This window comes from Orcinus orca, chromosome 2, assembly GCF_937001465.1.
Source record: "Orcinus orca chromosome 2, mOrcOrc1.1, whole genome shotgun sequence".
Classification (NCBI taxonomy): Eukaryota; Metazoa; Chordata; class Mammalia; order Artiodactyla; family Delphinidae; genus Orcinus; species Orcinus orca.
In genome coordinates, this window is record NC_064560.1 from 93553222 (window position 1) to 93577972 (window position 24751).

Here is a 24751-nt window from a genome sequence, read left to right on the forward strand (position 1 = left end):
TTGATGTCAGGCTGCAGGCTGGCCTCTGAGACTCCAGGATACGTAAGATGTGATTGGCCCTCGGGAAGCGTTTGTCTTAAGCAGATTTGAGATGGTCCCAGAGAGTCAAGGACGAACCTGGGATTCTGCACTGAGCACAAGGGGAGCACAGAGGTCATGGGGGGTCAGGGACAGGGCAGGTGACTTTAGGCTGGCTTTGAAGACTGAATGTCATGCTGGGCAGCTGCAGAAGCACAGGGGAGGAGAGACATAGGGCAGCTGAGGAACAACATGGGGGGAGCAGGTGGGAAGCCTATGGCAGAAGGTTCTCTTAGGCAGAGGCCAGCCCAGATTCTGAAGGGCCTTGTTAAGGGGAGGGTTGCTGGTTTTAGCAGATTAAAAAATATAGACCGAAATACAAATTTGAACTTCAGAGAAACAACAAATAATTTTTTTAGCACAGGTATGCCCCAAATATTGCATGGGTTATATATTTAAAAAAATATTGTTGTTTATCTGAAATTCAAATTTAACTGAGCAGATTGTATGTTATCTGGCTGCCTGGGAGGAGAGCTCGTACAGTTAACCTCCCTCGTTGCCATCCACGTCCCTGACTACACGCTGGTTGCCAGATAAAATACAGTCTCTACCTGGTCCTCAGAAAGCCCTGCTCAAATACAGACAGGTTTCGTCACAAGAGGAAGAAGCCTGTTAACTTTTTGTAGCAGATTGATTTTTCAGAGTAGCTTGAAAAGTGAAACAGGACATTAGGGAGGTCAGCCGAGGGGTTAAGAGTGGGGACGAGGGCAGCCCTGCAGGACACACAGGCAGCAGTGGGCAGGCAGCAGTGTGTCTGAGGGCCTGAGCCCTGGAAGAGGCCTGGGCCCAGCTCAGAGTTGGGAGAGTTCTCTCCCACTTCCACAGACTGAACCCCTGAAAGGAGCCTGGGTTAACTGACGGTCCCTTTGTGAGGCCCCCTGTGCCTTGATCTGGACTGTTGGCAAAGGCTGCGGCTCACAGGTGGGATTGGAGAGCAGTGATGGGAGTGGTAATCCCAGTGGGAGAGAAGACTGCTCTGGCTCTGGCGTAACAGGTGTGGACCAGGAGTAGAGAAGAGGGACAGGGGAGGCCAAGGTGTCCCTGAGGGTATGTCCTTCGGAATGCATCTTCAGGTACCCTCAGTGGCTCCATGTTGCCTACAGAACAAAGGCCAGAGTCCCAAAGGGGGATACAAGGCCCTTCACTGGCTGATCTCAAGTCACCTCACTCCTGTTCCTCCTGGCGACCCCTCCCCCATACTCTAGGCTCCAAGGCATACTGAACTATTTGCAGTTAATGATAACAATCATGGCAGTCCCACTAACTTAATACCTTCCTGTTGCTCTAAGCACTGCACTAGTTTAACTTGGTTAACCTTCACTGGCATCCTGTGAAGTGGCTCACCTTGTCCCAATTATATGTTTGAGGAAACTGAGACACAGCTTAACTCACCCAGGTCACACAGCTAGTAAGGGGTGTAAGAGCCCAGGTTTGGACCTGGGCCGCCCAGGGGGAGAGCTTGCACAGTTAACCTCCCTCGTTGCCATCCACATCCCTGACTACATGCTGCACTTCCGTGCTTCTGTGCCTTTGCCCGTCCAACCCGATCACACAGCACCTCCCCTTTGAAGACTTGCCTGACCACTCCCTTTTCTCAAAGCGCCTACCCAACAGGAGTCCCGCCTGGCCCCTTTTGTAGTTTGTATCCGTCTTTGTTATGACAGTGAATAGTTTTAAGTCATAATTATTTACCTTTCTGCCTCCCTGCTGTGTAGCATCAACACTTGTGGAGCATCCACACATCCATGTTTTTATTTATTTATTTATAACATCTTTATTGGAGTATAATTGCTTTACAGTGGTGTGTTAGTTTCTGCTTTATAACAAAGTGAATCAGGTATACATATGCATATATCCCCATGTCTCCTCCCTCTTGCGTCTCCCTCCCACCCTCCCTATCCCACCCCTCTAGGTGGTCACAAAGCACCGAGCTGATCTCCCTGTGCTATGCAGCTGCTTCCCACTAGCTAGCTATTTTACATTTGGTAGTGTATATATGTCCGTGCCACTCTCTCACTTCGTCCCAGCTTACCCTTCCTCCTTCCCTTATCCTCAAGTCCATTCTCTACGTCCACGTCTTTATTCCTGTCCTGCCCCTAGGTTCTTCAGAACTTTTTTTTTTTTTTAGATTCTATATATATGTGTTAGCATACGGTATTTGTTCTTCTCTTTCTGACTTACTTCACTCTGTATGACAGACTCTAGGTCCATCCACCTCACTACAAATAACTCAATTTCATTTCTTTTTATGGCTGAGTAATATTCCATTGTATATATGTGCCACATCTTCTTTATCCATTCATCTGTCGCTGGACACTTAGGTTGCTTCCACGTCCTGGCTATTGTAAATAGAGCTGCAATGAACATTGTGGTACATGACTATTTTTGAATTTTGGTTTTCTCAGGGTATATGCCCAGTAGTGGGATTGCTGGGTCGTATGGTAGTTCTATTTTTAGTTTTTTAAGGAACCTCCATACTGTTCTCCATAGTGGCTGTATCAATTTATATTCCCACCAGCAGTGCAGGAGGGTTCCCTTTTCTTCACACCCTCTCCAGCATTTATTGTTTGTAGATTTTTTGATGATGGCCATTCTGACTGGTATGAGATGATATCTCATTGTAGTTTTGATTTGCATTTCTCTAATGATTAGTGATGTTGAGCATTCTTTCATGTGTTTGTTGGCTGTTTGTATATCTTCTTTGGAGAAATGTCTATTTCATTCTTCTGCCCATTTTTCACATCCATGTCTTTGTTGTTTTTTTTTTTGTTGTTGTTGTTCTTGTTTTTTTCCGGTACGTGGGCCTCTCACTGTTGTGGCCTCTCCCCTTGCGGAGCACAGGCTCCGGACGCGTAGGCTCAGTGGCCACGGCTCACGGGCCCAGCAGCTCTGCGGCATGTGGGATCTTCCCTGACCGGGGCACGAACCCGTATCTCTTGCATCGGCAGGCGGACTCTCAACCACTGTGCCACCAGGGAAGCCCCATGTCTTTAAATTGGATCCTCACGGATGGCCTGCAAGGCATGTAGAGATAGTTTTTTCAGAAGCCTGAGGCTATTGATTGAATCTTTAGAAATAGAGACAGGAATAAAGCAGCCCTGAAAGGTTTCTGATTTTCAACTACAGGGTTAAGAAATGAATCCCCCAAGGTTGGCAACAGTGAACTATCTAGAAACGGGGGAAAAAGCTACTGGTATTCATGAAGTACCAACTACATCCCTAGGAAAGGTATGTGTTGTCCAGGGAGAAATACAAAGAACAGAAATGGACATACACTGTATAGACCAGACCCTGAGATTCTGTTACCTTCTTTAATCTTCCTGACAATCCACATGGAGATAGTGGGGTTCCCGTGTTAGAGAGATCGAGGCTCAGCCAGGTCTGGTGCTTTGCCTGAGGAGCAGGGAATCAATCTGAGATCTGTCTGCTCTTTCCTCTACATCCAGGAAACAGGAGAGCTAGAAAAACACAAGACAGTCCTTGGTCTCCGCGAGTCCTGGCCATTCTGGGGAGAGAGTATTGGGGCTGAGTGCTTTAGGGTTTTGGAGGAGAGGGGATACCTGGGTTGGTAGAGGTGGGGAAGGGGCGCTCCAGGGGACTGAGTGAGCAAAGCTTGGAGGAGGTATGTTCACAGATGGCACCAGTCTGCAGTGGTGTTTTAAATGCCATGCTGGAGAGATCTGGCTTCTAGTCAGTTTTAATTTCTGAGCAAAAGCTACAGATACCTTGTAGCTCTCTGCTAGTCCAGGTCCACAGTCCCTTATCAGAAATCCCGGCACCAGATCTGTTTCGGAATTGATTCTGCCTGATTTTACAAAGGCAATATTGTCCCCCTCAAGACACCTGTCACAGGCCACACCGGGTACCAGCCTAAATCAGAAGGCTCTGGGATGGATCACAGCTCACAGGAGGGCATTCCATTTCTGCAGAAGTCCTTGCTATAGTCCACATAGAGGTCCAGGAGCTAGTCTTGCCCCCGAGAGGGACAGTTCGGGTGTAAGGAGATGAGATTCATGTTGGGTGGCTGCAGGAACTGCACTGGTCTAATGAAGCCCCATGTTCCATGGAGGCTGGTCCCTCTAGTAAGAACAGCATAGACATAGCTGCCAGTGTCCTCACAAAAAGTCACCACACTCAGGGAAACCCAAAACCGTGGATTCCCCACTCAGTTTCCTCCAGTCCAGATGCAGTTACCGTTCTGGGTCATCTTTACCAAAAGCAGCGTTGCCTGGTTCTGTATGTAGTTGCTATATTACCTTTGTCTGGTCTCCAGGGGAACAGGTTAACAGAAAATTAACTCATGCTGAAGGGAGAAGGCTTTGTAACCTTTTACCGACATGTGTATATACCATGTATTTGGTAACACCTCCAGCGGGGTGCGTCCCATAATCAAGTATTAATAGTCCTGCAGCAAAATGCATCTCATCACTAGTAACACAAAGTGGGATAATTAAGATTAAACGAACCTCACATCAGCTCAGGTTAGGTTTTGTACCAGTTGAGTTACAGATAACCTTCCAGTGTTCAGAACATTTGGAGTTGGGCAGTATTTGGAAAGGGATCGTAGACCTGTTGCATTTCCCTCTGAAGAAATTCCTTGGAACCTGAAAGAAGTGCAGGTCGCCTGCCTTACCACTAGAGGGCACCTGGGGTTACGATCATTTTGTCCAGGATCCTTGCTAACGGAGGTTTTCCTCACTTCAGCTTGCAGATGCCACTAAGTTACCCAACCTGAAAGAACTTCTCCAGTCCTCAGGAGACAAAGACACATGGGCCTGGGACCTGGTGAGCTGGATTTTATCCTCAAAGGTCCTGACAATCCACAGTGCAGGAAAGTCAGAGGTGAGACTTTGGTCTATAGGATCACAGATTCCTGGGCCTGGAGGGCTCTGGGACCTCTTTGTGCACCAGCATGACCTGGGAAGCTTATTGAAAATGCAGATTCCTGGACCTTGTGTCCCCAGAAATTCTGATTCTGCGTCTAGAGTGGGGCCCAGGAACTTGTACACTGGCACTACAAAGCTGTGTTCTCCCTCTTACCAGCGGGACCTTGAGCAGGTTACTGGGTGCATTTCAGTACCTCAGTTTCCTCATCTGTAAAATGGGGATAATAATAGTATACTTCCATCAGGGAACTGGCTGTGAGAATTAAATGAATTTTCTCACTTAGAACAATGCCTAAGGGCACATGCTAGGGGCTCAGTAAAAGTTGGGTATCAGAAGCACCCCAGGTACTTCTGGCAAGGGTGGACCAAACATTCCAGCTGTCAGGAAGCAAAGAGGCAGAACCCGAAGTGGTGGAAATCCTCAGGCTCTGGGTTCAAATCCCATTCCCATCTATTATTGAGTCTTCTTTTCCCCATTTGTAAATTGAGAATATTAATAGTTACCTCAGAAGGGAGCTATAATAGAATGTGTGTCACCCACAGTACAGTCTCTGGCACAGGCCAGATATTCCATAATTTGGCTTCCCTTGCTTGGCTGCGATCTCGCGGGGACGGGCTGGGATGACAAGGATCAGGGTGTAGGACAGGCACATCCCTGATCAGGTGTTCTTTCCTGTAAGCGGCAGCAAGAGTTTGTAGTATTCCTCACTTAATCAGTTTTAATTTAAGAGCATTCAGTTTTATAAGTTCCTGCTAAAGACAGAAATCCTCCTTAAGTGGCATAGAATTTGGCATCTCGTTTGTGGTATCTAGGGACATCCTCCATCCATGTTGGATGGTAAGATAACATAAACAGCCCTGGAGTGGGAGTCAGGAGACCTGTATTCAGGTCGGGCTGGGCTGCTAACTCCTAGATGATCTCTGGGTTTCACTTTTGTCATCTGTTAAATTTAGATTTATTCATTCATTTAGTCATTCCTCATAAGGGCATCAAGCGCCTACTGGAGTTGGGTGCTATTTGTAAAGTAGATAAGGCGGCTGCTCCTTGATTTTTGATTATAGTAGTGGAAATCCTCAGGCTCTGGGTTCAAATCCCAATCCCATCTGCTAAGTTCCATTAAAATACGGAGTGTTGGGACCCAGGATTATTAACTTTTTATTGTGCCCAAGTAAGGATATTGTCTACCATGTATCATTTTATAAAAGGATATTTTAATACAAAAAAAAAGGATAGCCCTGACTTCAGAATAAAGGACAGTTCTTCCAAAGAAGGGATCATGGCAACCTTACATCAATGTAAATATATCTGTTAAATTGCCCTTATTTTTGTCATGTAATCACAACCCAGAGAAAACTTTAACACAGACTGGCTTTGGTCTGTGACGTACTGTTTGGAAATCTTGGAAATGGTGTGGTCTCTGCCCTGAAGAGGATTATTACCCTTTAGGAAGGAGCTTACCCTTCTGTATCAGTTAACTTTCATTGCATAACAAACCATCCCCCAAATCTACTGGCTTAAAACAACACTGATTGCTTCTCGTGATTCTGTGGGTTGGCTGGGTGGTTCTTATTAGTGGGGCCGGCTCGCCTGGGGCTGATCCAGGGTAGCCTCACTTGTGTGTGGGGGGCTTCAGCGGGGATGGCTGCTGTGGTTGGGGCCTTCCTCTACGAGGCTGTCATCCTATAGAAGGTTAGCAGGGCTTGTGAAGGGTTCCCAGCAGCAGACAAGGAAGGGCAAGCTCTTTTCAAGTCTCTATTTGCCATATGTTTACCAAGGGAAGTGACATGGCCAAGCCCAGATTTAAGGGGTGGAGAAATAGATTCCATCTCCTGATGAAATCTTGGTGGAATTCCACCTGCAAACTCGCATTGCAGAGGGGTGAGTGGACAGGGATGGGAGAAAAAAATTTTGTGGCCATTTCTGTAATTCATCATCACATCTTTCCACCTCCTAAGATTATTGTCAAGATGGAATGCAGGAAATAGATGTGAAAGTGTAATGAAACTTTGAAGTGATCTTTAGTTAGAAGGAGCAATTCATGCTTCTCAGGGAAAAATATTGTTAGAGGAAAGCAGCCTTGAGCTATAAGCTCTGAGCTTGTGTACAAACTGATGTTTTTATTCCTGTGAAGCCAGTTCTTCTCATGAGCAGAGCCCATAGGCGTTAAGCCCAAGGCTTTAGGAGGCCATTTTGGCAGCACATTTAACCAACTTCCCAAATAAAACTTCAACTTCTTGCATGTTTTCAAGTTTGAAAAGATCCAAAAGCTGACTGGTGCCCCTCACACGCCTGTCCCCGTGCCGGACTTCCTGTTTGAAATTGAGTACTCCGACCCAGCCAACGCCAAATTTTATGAGACCAAAGGAGAACGAGACCTAATCTACGCCTTCCATGGGAGCCGCCTAGAAAACTTCCATTCCATCATCCACAATGGCCTGCACTGCCACCTGAACAAGGTGGGGCCCAAGGCTGCTGACATGGGGGGGCTGTGTGTCAGGGCTGGTAGGGGTGAGGGTGGGTAGGCTCACTAAGGCCTTGCCACTCAAAGTGTGGTCTGCAGACCAGCAACAGCAGCGTTGCTCGGGAGCCTGTGAAAAGGCAGAATCCTGGGCCCCCCTGACCTTCTGAGTCAGAACCTGCATTTTAACAAGATCTCCAGGTGACTCCTATACTGATTAATGTTTGAGAAGCATCGGTTTAAAGATGGTTCCCAGCCTTGGCTGCACATTTAGAATCACTTGGGGAGCTATTAAAAATCCCAATGCCTGGCCGCATCCCCGACCAATGTGGGGCCCGGGCACCAGTGTGCTTTCAGAGCTCCCCAGGCGATCCCAGTGGGTGGCCAGCCCTCACTCCTCAGCATGATCCCTGGACCAGTGGCGTCCACATCACCTGGGAGCTTGTTGAACATGTGGAATCTCGGGCCCACCGCAGACTGCCTGATCAGAAATCACAATTTAACAAACTCCTAGGTGATTCATATGCATGTTGAAGTTTGAGAAACACCTGCCTAGGGGACCCGCCAACAGAGTCAGCCCTTGGGGAAACAGGAGAGGAGCTCCCTCCTTGAGCACCTTTCCTTCCTTTGTCAGGAGTGTCAACCACCCCTTCTTTGTCAGCACTTATTTTGTCCCTCAGTGAGGCGAAGGAGGAAGAATACAGACAGGAGCCAGAAAGACCACCTTTGCAGCTCTGCAATCCTGGGGAAGTTTACTTAACCTCTCGGAGCCCCGGTGTCCTCATCTGTAAAATAGGATTCCATGACCCACGTGCTGGTGCCTTGATAGGATTGAAACAGTTCATGTATGCAAAGGGCTCTTCCTGTACTTAAGTACCAAGGGAGCAGTGGCTGCTTTTAGAGGCTGATGGAGAGCGACTCTGGGGTGTCTGGAGGGCTGCAGCCTTTCCGCCAGTCGTCCCAGCATCTGCCTTGTCTGGGGGACTGGCTCCACGAGCTGTGGGCTCAGTCGTGGCTGATGCAGCCCCGAGGCTGGAGAGACTTTTCCAGCACGGCTGCCGCTGATCAGCACAGTTGGGTTTTGCGAGAATGATGGGCTTGTTTACAGCTGGCTCTCAGCTTATTATTATGGCCAGGCTACTGGAATCCAGGGGGCCTCTGCTTCACACCAGAGCCCACCTGGAGAAGTTGCCTGCAGATTCCAGTCTTGTAACCAAACCTTCACTTCAGTGCCTGAGGGAGTTTGCTGCTTAGAAGCATCTCATCATAGTCCTTTGGTGACGTGGATGCTCTTCTGGCTCCTCTGTCTGGGTTTTCAGTGAGGGGCTTGCTTGGGGGAGCCTCCCTGCCAGTTGAAGCTCTGAGATTGTTTTTCTCGTAGGGATGCCCCAAGTTTCCTGCTGTTGTGCTCTCCTGCTCATGGTTCTTGAGTCTAGGGAATGGTGTATACATGGCAGGCATAAGCAGAAATGGATGTGGGGTCAGATCAGAGGACATCCGTGTCCTTGGAAAAGGTCTGTGTCAACTTTTGAGACGTGGGGACACTGACAAGGCCAAGGAAAGGCTTGTTTCATTTCCCCTACGCTTCCCTTAATCGGCTTAGAGTTGTGGAAGCCTGGTGCCACTGACTAGGATGTTTCTCAGTTAGCAAGTAGAGGACAATCAGTGAGCTGTTTGAGGCCACTCATCATCTTAAGGTACTGACACTGTGGCCCAAGAATAGCATCTGGATTACAGCTCATGTCAAATTCCATCCACTGGTAGCAGTTACCTAGAATGTTGTGCTGAGAAGGATTCTGAGTCAGTATGAATGAGTGCCACGATTGATATTTTTATGTCGGCGTCACGGTTGATTATTGATGTCTACCATGGGCAAAGGATGTGTTTGCTATGCCTGCTGTAGCCTCAGCTTGTAGGTATTTCACCTGAGATCCTTCTCTTTCACCTGGCATGCTTCCTCGTGGAGGACACCAAATTAGCATCACCACCAGGGACCTGCCTCCTAGAATTTTGGACATTTTCTTGGTCGACACCAACACAAAGAGCAAAACTTACCCTGCCCCTCATATAGGCCTGCCTCATTTGGTTACAGTTTCTGGCCTGAGAGATGCGTTTCTGTTCCAAGTAATGACTCCGATTACTTCCCTTAGTCACTCAGGTGTTACCCCCTCCCTGTACATAAGGGCATGACTTTGCTTCTGCAAGCCTGTCAGTGTAGCCATGCTTAACACATTCATGTAGCAGGAATGCCTGATACCCTACGACATCAGAACCTGTGACGGCATACCCACCCCTGTCTTGTGCCAGGTGTCCTGTGCGGTGCTCTATGTGCATCATCTCATTGAATCCTTGAGGAGACAGTGTTGTCACCGCTTTGCAGATGTAGAAACTGAGACCCAGAGAGTTTATATAACTTGCTAGCTTGTTAGAGGGATAGGCAGGATTCAAACTTGGGTCCGTTTGACTCTTATCCCTGTGGTTTTCTCACTCAGCCTTAAGCACTGGAACTACTAGTTTGCCAGGTTAGTTAGCCACACCCACAATCAGTTAAACTGTCGTCAGATAGGAACGTGTTTCGTAATAACCCTGTGACGATGTCATAGGATTATTTGATCTTATGCCTTTTGCTGGGGAAAAAAAAGAGGCTTGAAGATTGTGTTAACAACCTTGTTGAAGAAAGACCTGTGTCATCTTGCTGTGCCAACTCTGCATTCACCCAGCCCTGTTTCTTTTCTGTTGATCTCTGCCATTTCAGACATCCTTGTTCGGGGAAGGGACCTACCTCACCAGTGACTTGAGCCTGGCTCTCATTTACAGCCCCCATGGCCATGGGTGGCAGCGCAGCCTCCTGGGCCCCATCCTTAGCTGTGTGGCCGTGTGCGAGGTCATCGACCATCCAGACGTCAAGTGCCAAACGAAGAAGAAGGGTGAGTGAGCACTTGGCCCAGACCTGTGCTGCAGGCCTCTGGGTGTCAGGCTTTTGCCTTTGGCCCAGCTGCTGGGTGGAGCACCCATTGCATGCCAAGGGATGGGCTGGGTTAACAGTGTAGGACAGGGCCTGCCTTCAGGCAGTGAGCAGTCTCCTTCTGGACTGAATGCACAGTGGAAAAGGTATCACTGACTACAGGGCAGTGGGTAGGGAGTGCCAGCTGAGGGTGCTGATGAGGTCCACAGCGGCAGCTCAGAGGAAGGGGCAATCATGGTGGGTCCAAGTGCTCAAGGAAAGCTTTGGGGTGGAGAAGATGAAAATGAGTGTGTGAGGCCAGAGCACAGCCTCACTGAAGGTAGAGACTGGATCTGATTCACTCTTGGGCACCTGGGGTCAGCAGGGAGTCTGGTACATACTTGACATTCAATAAACATTTGCTAAACTGAAGCTAAAGACTTGCGTCCACACGCTATTCCTCCAGGCTGCTCTGCTGTGTGCTGGAGCCCCCAGAGGATGTGAGGGGCACCTGAGGCCATGGGGGTGAATCCTGGGCTCTCTAGGGAGTGGCCACCTCAGTCTGCTCTCCTGATATGTGCCTTAGATCTTTGCCCCCTGCCCCCTGCTGTTTTGCCCTCAAAGGCAGAGGTCATAGAACTGTCATTCTAGTCTCCAGAGCTGGCCTGTTGGTTCCACTGAGAAAAGGAGAATTGAGAAAACTGTCTGTTCCTGGCCTCTAATGTAAAACAATTGGAATCCTGAGGAATGGGCCCAGGTCTGACGCCACTCTCCCAAACCAGACAGCACGAATATTCGCTTTTGTAATTCTTAGGAAGTCTGCAAACCGTGACATTAAACATTAGGACAAAACCTTGCAACGTCTGCTGTCACGAAGCTTTGACCTTTTGTGGGTTTTTTTGTTTTGGTTCTTTCTGGTAAAGCTTTTTCATGTTACTAAAAGTAAAGGTTTTGTTTTGTTTTTTGAAACAAGTCTTGGTACAAAAGGTGGAAGATAAGTGTTCTAAGAAACTCGAATCCAGAACCGTTAATTTAAAATGCTGTTAAAAAGTTTGTTTCAGATCAAGTCTTATTTCTAGTCCCAGATTATTTTTTTGTTATGGCCATCAATCTGCTTCTTCCCTCTGCTTTCCCAACTCAGTTTTTTTTTTTTCCCCTCTTGTATCCCTTTTAGTTTCCTATTCCTTTTCCTCCTCCCGGTTGTCTGCTTGTCGGACTCTCCTATTTTTAAGTCCTGCTTCACGTACACACACAGCCCATTCCTCTGCCTCTCGGGGCTTCTCCACCCTCAGGACCAGGGTGCTTGACCCATTTCTTTTCATAGTTTGCTTCTGTTATTATTGTATCTTCCCCCTGTAAAGTTGTGCTTTATCTCCTTATTTAGATTCCAGGGAGATAGATCGCAGGAGAGCGAGGATCAAGCACAGTGAAGGGGGAGACATCCCTCCAAAGTACTTTGTGGTCACCAATAACCAGCTCCTGCGAGTGAAGTACCTGCTGGTGTACTCACAGAAGCAGCCCAAGAGGTGAGAAGGATGGTCCCTGCGTGAGGTCCAGGAGAACAGCTAAAGGCTGCATTCATAGTACTGGGTTCTTAGTTATCAGCAGCTCCTCTCCCCCAGCCTTACACCTCAGCTATCTCTGCTTTATGTAAGGGGTAAGAAGTGAGGAATACAGGTCGAATAGAATCTGGTCCTGGCCCTAAGGGACTGTATATTCTAGTGAAGAAGAGCTTTGTTAACATAAATAACTTGAGGGACTGAATGAAGCCCAACTGTGAAGCCCCTTTGCCACCTGGGCTCCTGATCACAGTCTGAAACCCCCTCACTGGCTTGCGCTGAGAGGCAGGGTGGTGCCAGGATCTGGCTGGGATTATGTGCCGTCCAGCTTGGTCACTTCCCAAGCTGGCTGTCGAACCACCACCTGCTCCTCTCTGGACCTGAGATGCTTCATCTTTATCTCTAAAATGAGAGTGTTGAGTCCAACAGCAGATGAGGCCTTCCAGCTCCTAAGAACCTGAGAGCGGTGGATTCCTCATGCCGTCTCAGCATTGTGTTTTCGAGGGTATGGCAGGGCTCTCCAGGGTTGCAGGTCACTTTGAGATTTTGTCACACTGTTGGGGGTCCGTGGTAGAGTTTCTCATGGGGATGAGCAGCAGGTGAACAGGCAAGACAGGGAAAGGGTGATTGTTAATACTCTTGACTCCTACTCGTACACACCAGTGGCTTCTATGCTTCAGAATGCAGTATCTAGTAAAATCCTCCCTCCTTAAATCTGGGAAATACGTACCGGGTTCCTAAGTGTGGGGGACATTATCCTTTGGTTTAAAATCATCCGGCTTTTTCAAGTTGAAAATTCCATTCCTTTCCCACTTCTTCCTGGAGTGTCTCTCTAGTGCACACTTGGATGGTTTAGATCATCTCCCAGCGGGCAAAAGAGGATTTCCCCTGCTCAGAATAATACTTGTGCATGTCTGAGAGTGAAAAGACTTGCTGAATACCCTGCCACCTGCTGTCATCTGGTCAGACACCCTTAGTGAGGTCATCCTTCTAGATACCAAAGTCTTGTTTAGGAAAAGACAGGTTATAAAAGGTACAAGAGGAGCTATAAAAGAAAAGATCAGGATGAGCTCATTGCATAGCTGTCTTTGTACATCTAGAAAAGATCTTCGTGGTGTTGGTCAGCGACAGACGTGTTAGCTGTAATTTGTCCGCGTGCTCCAGTGAGGCCCACCAACCACCTTTATGCTCTTCTACTTGGGTCCCATGGTGACTCAAGTTCCCTCTTCATCTAATAGAATTCTACTTTTCATCTAAATCTGCCCGTATCTCTGTTCTTTCTGGTTTCTTTAGCCCAGCTGTGAGCATGATTTAGTTTTCAGTTGCTTAATTTTACTCATTCTATTATTCCTACCAATGAAGGGAAAGAACTTTTGGAATAGGTAACCAGGTTGAGAAATTCTGGCGAAAGGCGTGTCAGCGCCAGGGCAAATAGCCCCAGATTTTTTAAAAATTAATTAATTAATTTATTATTTATTTTTGGCTGCATCGGGTCTTTGTTGCTGTGCGCGGCTTTCTCTAGTTGCGGCGAGCAGGGGCTACTCTTCACTGTGGTGTGCGGGCTTCTCATTGCGGTGGCTTCTCTTGTTGCAGAGCTCGGGCTCTAGGCACGCGGGCTTCAGTAGTTGTGGCTCACGGATTCTAGAGCGCAGGCTCAGTAGTTGTGGCCCACGGGCTTAGTTGCTCCGCGGCATGTGGGATCTTCCCGGACTAGGGCTCGAACCCGTGTCCCCTGCATTGGCAGGTGGATTCTTAACCACTGCGCCACCAGGGAAGCCCAGCCCCAGATTCTGTGAGCAAAGGAGCATGCACAAAGCTTCTTTTCATGGCTCATTCAGAGGATGAAATTGATCATTTCATCTTCTTTGAGATGTTGTTGCATACACTTTAAAAAAATGTTTTTCTCTTTGTTCCAACATCAACTCTTTTTTCCCCCTGAAGCAGGGCTTCAAGCCAGCTCTCCTGGGTTTCCAGCCATTGGTTCACGGTCATGATAACCCTGTATCTGCTGCTGCTGCTCATAGTGAGTGTCATCAACTCCTCAGCTTTCCAACACTTTTGGAATCGCGTGAAGAGATGATCTTTCTGGGCCTGGTGTGGGGACCACCGCAACCACGTGCCTTATGATAACTTGTTCTGTCCCTCCCGGGCCTCACATCCAGCTAGGTCAAGCCTGGGGGCCAGTTGGGGACCACAGGACAATTTTTATATGCCATAAATGTATCAATTGCCTTTGATGATGCTCTCAGCCACACTCTAGTCAACGGAGGCTACTGGCCCCTCACTCTTAGGTTTTGGGGGAGATTTCCTGTCTGCGCCTTCCTAAATAGTCTTAGGGAGTTGTCTTTTTTGCCAGGGCCAAAGGAGAAAGTCCTGCTGCATTTAAAAACAAAGTGTCCAGGCTGTCAGTGGGGTGTTTACAATTGCTTCTGGCGGACATTGGCCCTTCTCTAATGCCTTCTGGAAGGCAGAAATGTGTAGTGGGGACTATAAATCACTAGGCGGTTGCCTTGTTTTGACTTGAGATACCCGAGAGGAACAGTCATGTTTCCCATAAAAATCGGTGGGATTGTTTTGAATTCCATCAGCCTTTGTATGTGAGTGCAAAACACTTTCACAGTTTTCTCACATTAACAGAGAGCCTTCTGCTACAGCTGTAACCCCTCTGCCCCAACCATGGATGAGAAAGGAAGGAGTCAGAGAACCGATAGAAAACAAAGAGCAAATCAAGTCATCTTTTTCTAAAAATTACCAACTGCTGATTACAGCTGAAATGGAACCAAATGTTTGTTTTCTAATTTTTTTTTTTTTTAAGTAGCTGTTTGACAAATTAGTCTTTGTGAGCTGAGTAAAAGGGGAAATTTCTAAACCTAGAGCACCATTTGGCCAGTGTCCACAGCCTCTTTCCTGGCCGTATTTTAGAGAGAAGGATTTGAGCTGTAGGCCTGCCTCCTGCTCTCCTTCTCACGAACCTGCCTTGATTGTGGCCTGTTAGCCACAGGTGCCACACTGCAGGCCTTCTGTGGGCAGCTGGCCTTTGAGATAGAGGCCTGCCTCGGTGTGCCACGGATGTGTGTGGGCTGAGCCTCCCTCACAGGGCCCGCAAGTCTCTGGGACTCAGCCTGGGCTTTAAATGTTCAGGGAAAGCCTCAGGCTGCTCAGAGAGCCCTGGTTCTACCTGCTGTATTCTCTGCCCCTCCTTCCTGCCCCGTCAGCTGTCACGGAGCCCTATCTGATTTAGGGGGGAGATTTCTGTAAAGAATGTGGAAATTCACTTTTCTATAATTTGTGAGGTTGTGAAAAAGCCACTATCCTGGTTTTTACATTGAATATTGGAGCATTTCAGAGATAATAAAGGTATTTTCCTAATTTCCAAGTTGCCTTTGTGACTGCTTTCAGCCTCAGCACGAGGCTGCTGTGTATTCATTGTTGGGAAAAATTTTATCCATCCTTGTTCGAGGTGGCCGTTTGCTGGAGAGTATATATCTCCAGGATATCTGTAGGCATTGGATTTATAGTTATTGATTTAGCAAATATGAGACCCTACTGTGTGCCAGGGACTAGAAGTAGGAGCAGAATCAGGTCAGACTGCCCCTGCCCTCACAGAGCTGACAGTCTAGCAAGGTAGGCAGATGGACAAACATTCTCAGAAGTGAAGTTGGCATTATATGGTATCATAAAGGAGTTTTGGAAGCTACTTGGCAAGGAATCTTAACATGGTCTGGGGTCAGGAAATATGGAGGTGACACCCTGGAGCCTGCAAGTCACCTTACATGTACTGATTTCTTTAATCCTCACAACAGATAAGAAAGTGAAGGCCCAGAGAGTTGAATAGGTTGCCCAAGGTTACATGGCTGGGAAGTGGCAGAGCTGGGGGTTGAACCTGGCTCAGTGTCAGTCTCGTAAGCATCCTGCTCTTCAGCCCCACTGGGCACCCGGGAAAGTTGACGTTCAACTGAAACCTGAAAGACATCGGTGTCAGGCTAAGAGGTGGAGGAAAAGCGTTTCAGGCAGTGCGAACAGCGCAAAGACCTAGAGTTCCTTCTGGAGAAGGTGAAAGCAGGAGGGTCCTACAGGAAGAGGCTGTGGTGAGAAATGAGGCTGGAAAGGTGGGCAGGGAACAGATCATGAAAGACCTTAAAAGTGGTGGGCTGGGGAGAGCCATTAGATTTTAACCAAGGAAGTGATATCAGATTTGGTTTGCAGAAAAATTGCTCTGGCTGGTGGTTGGAGAATGGATTTAGGATTATTTTGAGGATTAAAAGAACTGACAGTTACAATAGCTCAGCACAGAGCAAGTAGCTGATTTGTTTCAGCTGCTATTATTATTATCGTTATTATTTGTTTCTAATGGCTCAGCAGAGGAGATAAGCATGCAAAGGAGACAGAGCAGTAATGCCCAGGGACCCTGGAACGGTGCAGTGTCACAGAAGCGAAAAACGAAGGCTTGGTGAGCACTGTCAAATGCTGCCAAGCAATCGAGATGATACCTGAGAAATTCTATTGGATTTACTGAGTTGGAGATCATTGGTGAACTTGGCCGGAGCACTTTCCATAGAGTTCAGCATAGGGGATGTGAACAAAGTCCGACTGCACAGATGTGAAATGTGCACAGTTTCCTGGTGTTCTCAGGCAATATTTATTTAAAACCTAATCCCCTTTTTCTGAGTTTTCTGTCCCCTCCCAACCCCCCCCAAAAAAGAGGTTGTATAATACCTGATGTGACTGTGGGGCAGGCACTGGGCTTACGATGGGGACATGAGGATGGATGAAGAACGGTCCTGTCCTCCAGGAACTTCCAAGCCAGTGGGCTCCATGGGACACGTACATTTTGATATGAGGGAAGGAAATTCCTGGAGCCTAGAGGGTTGGAATGGACGGGAGGGAAGACTAGGACAGGGCCACACTATGACTTTCATGAGCCCTGGGCGCTTTTGCCTTCATGGGCCCCTTCCTCTAAAAAAAAAAAAAAAAATCTAAAATTATACTGTAGGGGGCTTCCCTGGTGGCACAGTGGTTAAGAATCCGCCAGCCAATGCAGGGGACACGGGTTCGAGCCCTGGTTCGGGAAGATCCCACGTGCCGCAGAGCAACTAAGCCTGTGCGCCACAACCACTGAAGCCCGTGTGCCTAGAGCCCGTGCTCTGCAACAAGAGAAGTCACCACAATGAGAATCCCGTGCACCGCAACAAAGAGTAGCCCCCACTTGCCGCAACTAGAGAAAGCCTGCATGCAGCAATGAAGACACAAAAATAAGTAAATAAAATACATAAATTAAAATAAATAAATAAATAAAATTATACCGTAGGACTGTGTTGGTATAAAGATGAATGTATTACTCTTATGTACTAAAATGTTTTCTACCACTTAAAAGCTCATTTTCCCCTTCTAATTTTATTGTTTTTAATTTTATTTATTTTTGGCTGCGTTGGGTCTTTGTTGTGTGTGTGGGCTTTCTCTAGTTGCGGCAAGGGGGGCTACTCTTTGTTGCCATGCGTGGGCTTCTCATTGCAGTGGCTTCTCTAGGCACGGGCTCTAGGCACACGGGCTTCAGTAGTTGTGGCTTGCGGGCTCTAGAGCGCAGGCTCAGTAGTTGTGGTGCGTTGGGCTTAGTTGTTCCGCAGCATGTGGGATCTTCCCCGACCAGGGATTGAACCCATGTCCCCTGCATTGGCGGGTGGATTTTTAACCACTGCGCTACCAGGAAGGTCCCCCACTTCTAATTTTAAAGGGAATTAAATCCTTTTCGTAACGGGGACTCTAGGCCCTGTGCCTACCATGAGTCATGGACTAGGGTCATGGGGGATAGTATTAGATCCATGGGTACCTGGGAATGGAGAGGCAGGAAGGAGACAAACCCTGAAGACTCAGTTCTGTTTAGCACTGACCCCACATCTAAGGCAGACCCCCTAGGCCAACCAGCTCAGGAAAGGGCAAAATTGGGTTCTGAGGGTTGAGAGCTCAGGGGGCTCATGCTGCAAACACTTTCATGGAGGAGGAAGCACCAGTCTCCTTGCTGACAAACCTGCTATGGGCCAAGAGCTTCCCCAGGCGGCTGATGGCAGACGAGACCAGATGGTGGTTCAGCTGGAGCCACCTCCCATCAGAGCCCCAGCTGCCTTGTCTTGTCAAAGCAACCTCATCAGCCTTCTGTCACTGATGCCACTGTCAGGGGGAGTAGTTTTGGGAGGTGGCAAATGGACCTCTCACAGGCTAGGTCCCTGCTTCTGAGAAGAGCTAAGAATCCAATGAGCTGTCAGTTTCCACCACGAAAGGAAGGATTTTACTCTGTAGGCTTTGGATTAGTGTATATGTGTATGTGAGAGTAGGGATGTGGTTCACTATTGTTTCTTTTCATTTTGTTAAACACTGATTGTCTGCAGAACCAGTAGTGGGGGGGGGGAGGTTGTGATTTTAAAAGCCCAATTCAGATATTTTTCTTTAGAACATGGCCCTATGCATCTGAGCCCATTCCTGCTGCTAAGCCCAGGAGGTTTGTACTGGCTTGGAATCAGCCATACTCACCCTCCCCGTTGCCATGGTGATTCTTAGTAGGGAGTGGGGCAGGAGCTGGATTCAGCTCCCCAGAAAAAATCCAGGACCACACCCCTCCCTAAGCCCCTTCCACAGCCCTCCACTCTCCTCCTCTCCACCCTGCCCCACCTCGTGAGTTTTCCATCTCTTGGCCTTTGTTTGTTTTGGCTTTTGTCAGTCTCTTTCCTCTGGATGAGTTACTGTTTGTTTCCAAACTGTCTGGGGCTGTGCACCGTGCAGACAGTGTCCTGGGCCGCCTCTAGCCCTGATCTGGTTAGAATAAGACCCTCTCCTTTGTGTGAATCTCCAGCCTGACATTTGGAGCATCCAAAATAAATCGTGACATTCTGAAGCGAGATGGAAACCACCATTTCCACCCACTCCTGCTGGCACTCTTACCACCTGGATAGAGTTTTTAGAAAATTTCCAGTATTCACTGTAGTGCCCACATAGTGTAGCCCTGAGAAGGAGAAGCAGCATTTACTGAATACCTACTTTATACCAGCCACTGGGCTAGACTTTGCTTGTGTTAAAAATCTGGTGGTGAAGGTGATGTTTCCTGCACTAAAATTTAACTGCAAGCTGCTTGAGGTCAGGGCCTAGGTCATCTTTGTAAACCCAAGTATCTAAGACATGGTGGAAGTTCAAGAAAAGTTTGTTGACTGAATAAATGGAAGAAAGGATACAAGAAACTTCTTTGCCATAGTAGAGGGTAATGTCAGCAAAGGTGACTGAAGACAGACGAGGAAAAATTCACTGGCAAGCCAATGCGGATGGGTGAGGGTTTCAGAGAATTTTGTGGACATTTATTGCTTGATTTCAGGGAGTCCCATTTGCTCTCTGTCACCAAAAGTACCTTTTGGGAGTAGAGTGGGGTGGGCAGAACAGAGTCTTTTAAAAGTTTCATTTGAAAGGCTCAGACTTAAAATGCAAATGGTCCTGAGAGATTAAACTGTTGATTTGATGCTTATTCATACACACGTGTAAAGGACTGATGAGGAAGCCTTTCTTTTTTATAAGTTTATTTATTTATTTAGGCTGTGTTGGGTCTTCATTTCGTGTGAGGGCTTTCTCTAGTTGCGGCGAGCGGGGGCCACTCTTCATCGCGGTGCGTGGGCCTCTCATTGTCGCGGCCTCTCGTGTTGCAGAACACAAGCTCCAGACGCGCAGGCTCAGTAGCTGTGGCTCACGGGCCCAGTTGCTCCGCGGCATGTGGGATCTTCCCAGACCAGGGCTTGAACCCGTGTCCCCTACATTGGTAGGCAGATTCTCAACCACTGCGCCACCAGGGAAGCCCAGGAATCCTTTCTTAAGAACAGGTTTTAGTAAGACTTGTGGAGCTGAGGGTGGTGGAGAGGGTGGGGGAGAGGTGAGAGAGGAAGAAATCACTGGAGATTCAAGGGTGAGAGGAGCTTTGACCATGTGAGGAGGTAGGCGGAGAGGTCTGGGGCCACTGGAGTCAGAGTTTGCTTGATACCCGATACCCCTTTGGCTCAGTGAAATAAGCTTGCGGTGCTGACAGGCCCTTCCAGCCCTGGCAACACTGGTCACTTCAGTCAAACTGCCTGCTAGTGGGACAAGAAGGAGACAAGGCCAGTCTGAATTCCTGGGAAGTATGGATTGCAGACCAGTTGAAAGGTGTAGTTTTTTTTTTTTTTTACTGTTCTTAAGCAAGTCCAGGCTATCCCAAATGGGTCCATAACACATTGTCTATCAGAGGTGTCTAGGGATTTAAAACTAGCACATCAATAATATTTTTAGAGGGCTTGAAGGTGCTCGAAAAGCATTTGTCATCTTAGTTTTTGACCCACTGATTTCCGTTGTTTGACATCTGTTGTTCTTGTCCCCTGTGGTCCGTATCACTCTACTGGTACCTACCGCAGCTTCTCTGTGGGGAACCAACCTCTTTTCACTCTCACTGGATCTTGGTAAAGCTGACTGCCCCTCTCACCCACACACTCTAGGGGTGGACCAGTGGCTGAGGCCCTAGCCAGTCAGCAAGTTGCACCGCCCTACTTCCGCCTCAGTGATTGGTTCAGACATGGGCATGTGACCCAGTCAGAGTCCACAGGAGGTTTGTTTTCGGGGGCTGCTGGGAAAGAGACTTGCCTTCCTCCTGATGCCGTCTTGCTGCCTTGTGAAGCTTCAGACTGACGCCAACACCGTGGAAAGTAGAGCCAAGAGAGGAAGAGGAAAAGAGTCATGATGATGTTTGAGTACTGAATGCAGTCATGCCTAAAGCTAGGCCTTTCACTTAAGTGACCAATGAATTCCGCTTTTTAACAGAATTTAAATGGGATCTTGGGAATAAAAGGAGGGGGGAGTCCATGACTTATACCCATTATCATCCCCAGTGCTCCATTGTTTTTGGTGTAAACTTTTATTGAATATAGAAAGATGTGGTTTTCAGATGTGTGAGTCAGGATTGATGAATTTTTTTTTTTTTTTGCTGTACGCGGGCCTCTCACTGTTGTGGCCTCTCCCATTGCGGAGCACAGGCTCTGGATGCGCAGGCTCAGTGGCCATGGCTCACGGGCCCAGCCGCTCCATGGCACGTGGGATCTTCCCAGACTGGGGCACGAACCCGTGTCCCCTGCATTGGCAGGCAGACTCTCAACCACTGCGCCACCAGGGAAGCCCAGGATTGATGAATTTTGACTCTCCTCACCCCTGGACTCTACCCACAAGGCATTCAAACCTGTGCAAAATGAGAATTGGGCAAATCACACAAAAAAACACCATGTTCTGGGTTATTCTGCAGCCTGAGCATCAAGGTGCTTCCTTGGGTCACTTGGACTCCTCCAGAAAGTCTTCTGGCCTAGGGAACCCCAGAGCACTCTGAGGTCTGCGAGCAGCAGTAGGTAGATGTGACCAGGGTCCGGGGTTATAAACTATACTGGAGGGTCCTGGCCCACAGGAAAACCAGAGCTTGGGTCTGTAGCAATAGAAGGAATGAGGGAGAAAGGCACTACCATTTATTAAGTGCCTCCTGCATGATGAGCATATTGAAAGAATTATTTAATCCTCACAATACCCTTTCAAGGCAGATACTATTACCTTTGTTTTATAGGAGAAGAAAGAGGCTTGGAGAGGTGACTATCCAAGGTGAGAAAGCCCGAAAGAGGCAGAGCCAGAGCTGACTAGCTGCAAGGCCGCAGCTAGAGGGGCTGCCTGAGCAAAAGGGATCTGGGCTGGTGGTGTAGGGAGACTGGGGTGGGCAGCGCCAGCTCAAGGCATGCCAAATGAGCTCCCTCCCCAGGTGAAGACTGTTAGGTCTGCCGTGTCTCATAAGCAGGGGGCACCTGGATGCTGGAGGTGGGACCTCGGGAAGTCTCCATCCCCGCCCCCCCCGCCCCCCTCAATGGCCACACTATTAATGAGCGCTTCAGGCTCAGCTCCATTCACCCTTCCAGCTCTGTCACTGCAGACCCAGGAGGTGAGCTCTGAGGTGCACATGGCACTGAATGTGGGGCAGGGAGGGGTGGCCTCTTCCTTCCACCCCCCACTGCCTGCTCAGAGCTTGGGCCATCAGCCTTCTCTGATTAAGTTGACTTCTTCTAAACCTTGCATCCAGGGGCTGCCAGCAGCCAAATCCCCCTGATTGAGATGTTCCCGACATCAGAGAATAAACAGCCTCCCTTGTCCAAACAGCTGTGCTGAGCCGCATTCCTGTCTCTCAGCCTGCTCGGCTGGGTGGGGCTGCAGCCCTGCGTCTACCTCCAGCAGAGGCCTGGGGGACCTGGTGAGTGGCTGGAAGGGAGAGGGGAGGTGGCCTTCTGTCTTCAGACTGCACAGGACATTCCTGTGCCCGAGTCCCCATTTCGCCCCACTGCCAAGCATCTCAGCCCTCAGCCCCTCCTGGCACAAGCTCTGTGTTTGTAACAATGACTCTGACTTCAGAAGAGGTCAACACCAGGCCACTGTCCCTGGGTTTGGAGCGCCTTCACCCTTGTGCAGAGGCTGCCTGGTGAATTTGAAACTCATACATCGTTCTAGCTAGATCTGAAGGCATCACACCCACATGGCTTGTTTTACAGAGGTGGACATAGCGAGTCAGTGCAGAAGCAGGATGAGACTCCGGGCCTTTCTTGCTATCTACTACCTTGGGATGTTGTGGCTAGAATGACGTGAGGGGCTCTGAGTGAGAGGCACGGCCCATGTTATTGGAGAGGAGCAGAGGTGTTTTCACCCTATGCCTGTTTTGGAGATCAGGCTTGCGGCCGAGCCATTTCCTGAGAAAGCAAGGCCTCTGGAAAAGCACTGTTCACCAGCCCCTCCTAAATCATCCTGCTGGGAGTGGAGCTGGGACAGCAGGACCTGAGTGGGGCTCTGCCACTGTCCACAGTCCAGCGTCCAGTGGAGGCTTGGCCAGGGTGTGGGAAGCAGCCAGGGCCAGAGGGCAGATTACTTGGGAAGGGGGAGCCCCCCTGCACACAGCATCTGCTTCTCTGCCCTAGGGCTCTGGCCTGAACTGTCGGGGAGGAGAGAGAACAGCATTCCTGTCTGCAGAAGGAATTCCTCTAGGATCCCCCTCTGGCCGCAGACAGGAGGAGGAGGGAGGCAGACAGGAGGAGGAGGGAGGCAGACAGGAGGAGGAGGGAGGCAGACAGTGTGGGAGCCCAGGGCAGCCTGAGGGTCTCTGTGGACAGGTGTCTTACTCAGTCTTCCTTGGGCCTATGGCTTTGTCTTCATCTAGCTGCGTGTATCAGTGTGGATTCATGTGACTGTTCCATGTTTGTATGTGTAGGTGGCTACATTTCTGGTTGGAGTTAGATTCCTCAGTGGGGAAGTGTATACTTATATGTTTTTCTGCATGTGTATATATCCACCTCTCTGTGTAAGCTTGTGTGTGTGGGTATCATCACGGGAAAGTGTGGGCCTCTGTGTCTTTGCATAGATGAGTAGGTTTACGCCTACCTACAGGTGGAAGTGCACATGTGAGCATTTAGGTTATTTTGGTACAAACATGGACTTGTCTTTGTAGATGTAAGTTTAGGCATATGTGTCTTTGAGAGCGTGGGCATATATTTGTCACTAATATGTTGGTGAGTCTCTGAAAGCATGTATGTCTGTCTACTTATATTTGTGCAGAAGCATTCATTCACTCAATCTTCAATTCATTCATAAAGTGATTTGCTCATTTACTAACAGACATCTTTAAAGTGCTTGTGCTGTGACTGGGCCCACACTGGCACAGGGAAGTTAGAGAGGTGTCTAGGGTGGCTCCTAACATTTGAAAGACCCAGAGCAAGAGCACAAATGAAGGCTTATGTTCATGTCTAAATATTTAAATAAGTCAAAACAACAAACGGCTAAATGAAAGACTCAATCCTAATAACTGGAGAGCTGGGTTTGATTTTGAATTCCTAGCTCCTCTGAGTTTTGTGCTGGAACACAGCAACACAGAGCAAGTGGCCCCAGCCTCTCCTTCCCCATCCCAGCTCCATCCTGTACCTCGAGGGGCCTCGCATGCATGCGTGACTCCTCACACATTGCAAACTCCATGCATACACCCCACCCCCTGGCCACCCTTTGGGCCTAGGGGTGCCCACACCATTGGCAAAGTCTGCCCATATGGCTCTGAGCAGGAGATAATAGGGTCCCATGTACCTGATTTGTAGTCTAGGAGTGGGGCATGGGCTCCCAGTTGGCCCATCCTCTTGACCCCATGAACTTCTCACTGTGTGGGATGGAAAGGGCCAGAACAGAGCCAGAGTGTGGCCATCTAAAGGGTAGACCTGGGGACTTCCCTGGCGATCCAGTGGTTAAGACTCCACACTCCCAATGCAAGGGGCACAGGTTCCATCCCTGGTCAGGGAACTACAATCCTGCATGCCAAGTGGTGTGGCCTAAAAATAAAATAAATAAAATTAAATAAAATAAAAATAAAATAAAATAAAAAAGGGTAGACCTGGAGTAAGGACCCTTCTTGCCTGTTTCCTCATGGAGCTGTGTCTCTGCATGTCTGCCTGTGTGGTTGTCTGTGTGTGGCTATATATGTGTTTCTCTTTGTCTTGTCTTCTAGAGGGCAGAGCCCACAGCTTTTCTCCCACCGTTCCCTCACCTGACTTAGTGAAGACTTAGGGCTGTGAGACAGGCTGGGGTGGTGGGAGGAACACTGACCTAAGTCTGAGCCACTGTCCTATGCTCAGCTCAGACTCTGTGATCTGGCCTCAGTTTCCTCATCTGTTAGAATGGAGAGGTTGGATGACCATGTCTTTAATTTACAGGCTTGCTTGCTTTACGGAAGGAGTAGGATTGATTTCCTGAGTTACTTACTTTCTAGAAGTT

General features: G+C 48.5%; 1 protein-coding gene across 11 annotated transcripts in view; it reads left to right on the forward strand.

Moving 5' to 3' along the window:
- Positions 1–24067, forward strand: part of PARP16 (poly(ADP-ribose) polymerase family member 16) — a 49107-nt gene extending 25040 nt beyond the window's left edge. For 3 of the 11 annotated variants that reach the window (XM_033437158.2, XM_049705910.1, XM_049705912.1), the window contains exons 3-7: positions 4783–4920; positions 7215–7421; positions 10179–10350; positions 11752–11893; positions 20425–24067. In XM_033437158.2, coding sequence (XP_033293049.1) covers positions 4783–4920; positions 7215–7421; positions 10179–10350; positions 11752–11893; positions 20425–20614 — 849 coding nt within the window. In that variant the 3' untranslated portion in view covers positions 20615–24067. Of the gene's footprint in view, positions 1–4782; positions 4921–7214; positions 7422–10178; positions 10351–11751; positions 11894–13867; positions 15303–20424 lie in introns of those variants that run through there. The other 8 variants (XM_033437161.2, XM_033437162.2, XM_033437157.2 and 5 more) reach the window with 8 other exon arrangements.
- The last annotated feature ends 684 nt before the right edge of the window (positions 24068–24751 follow it).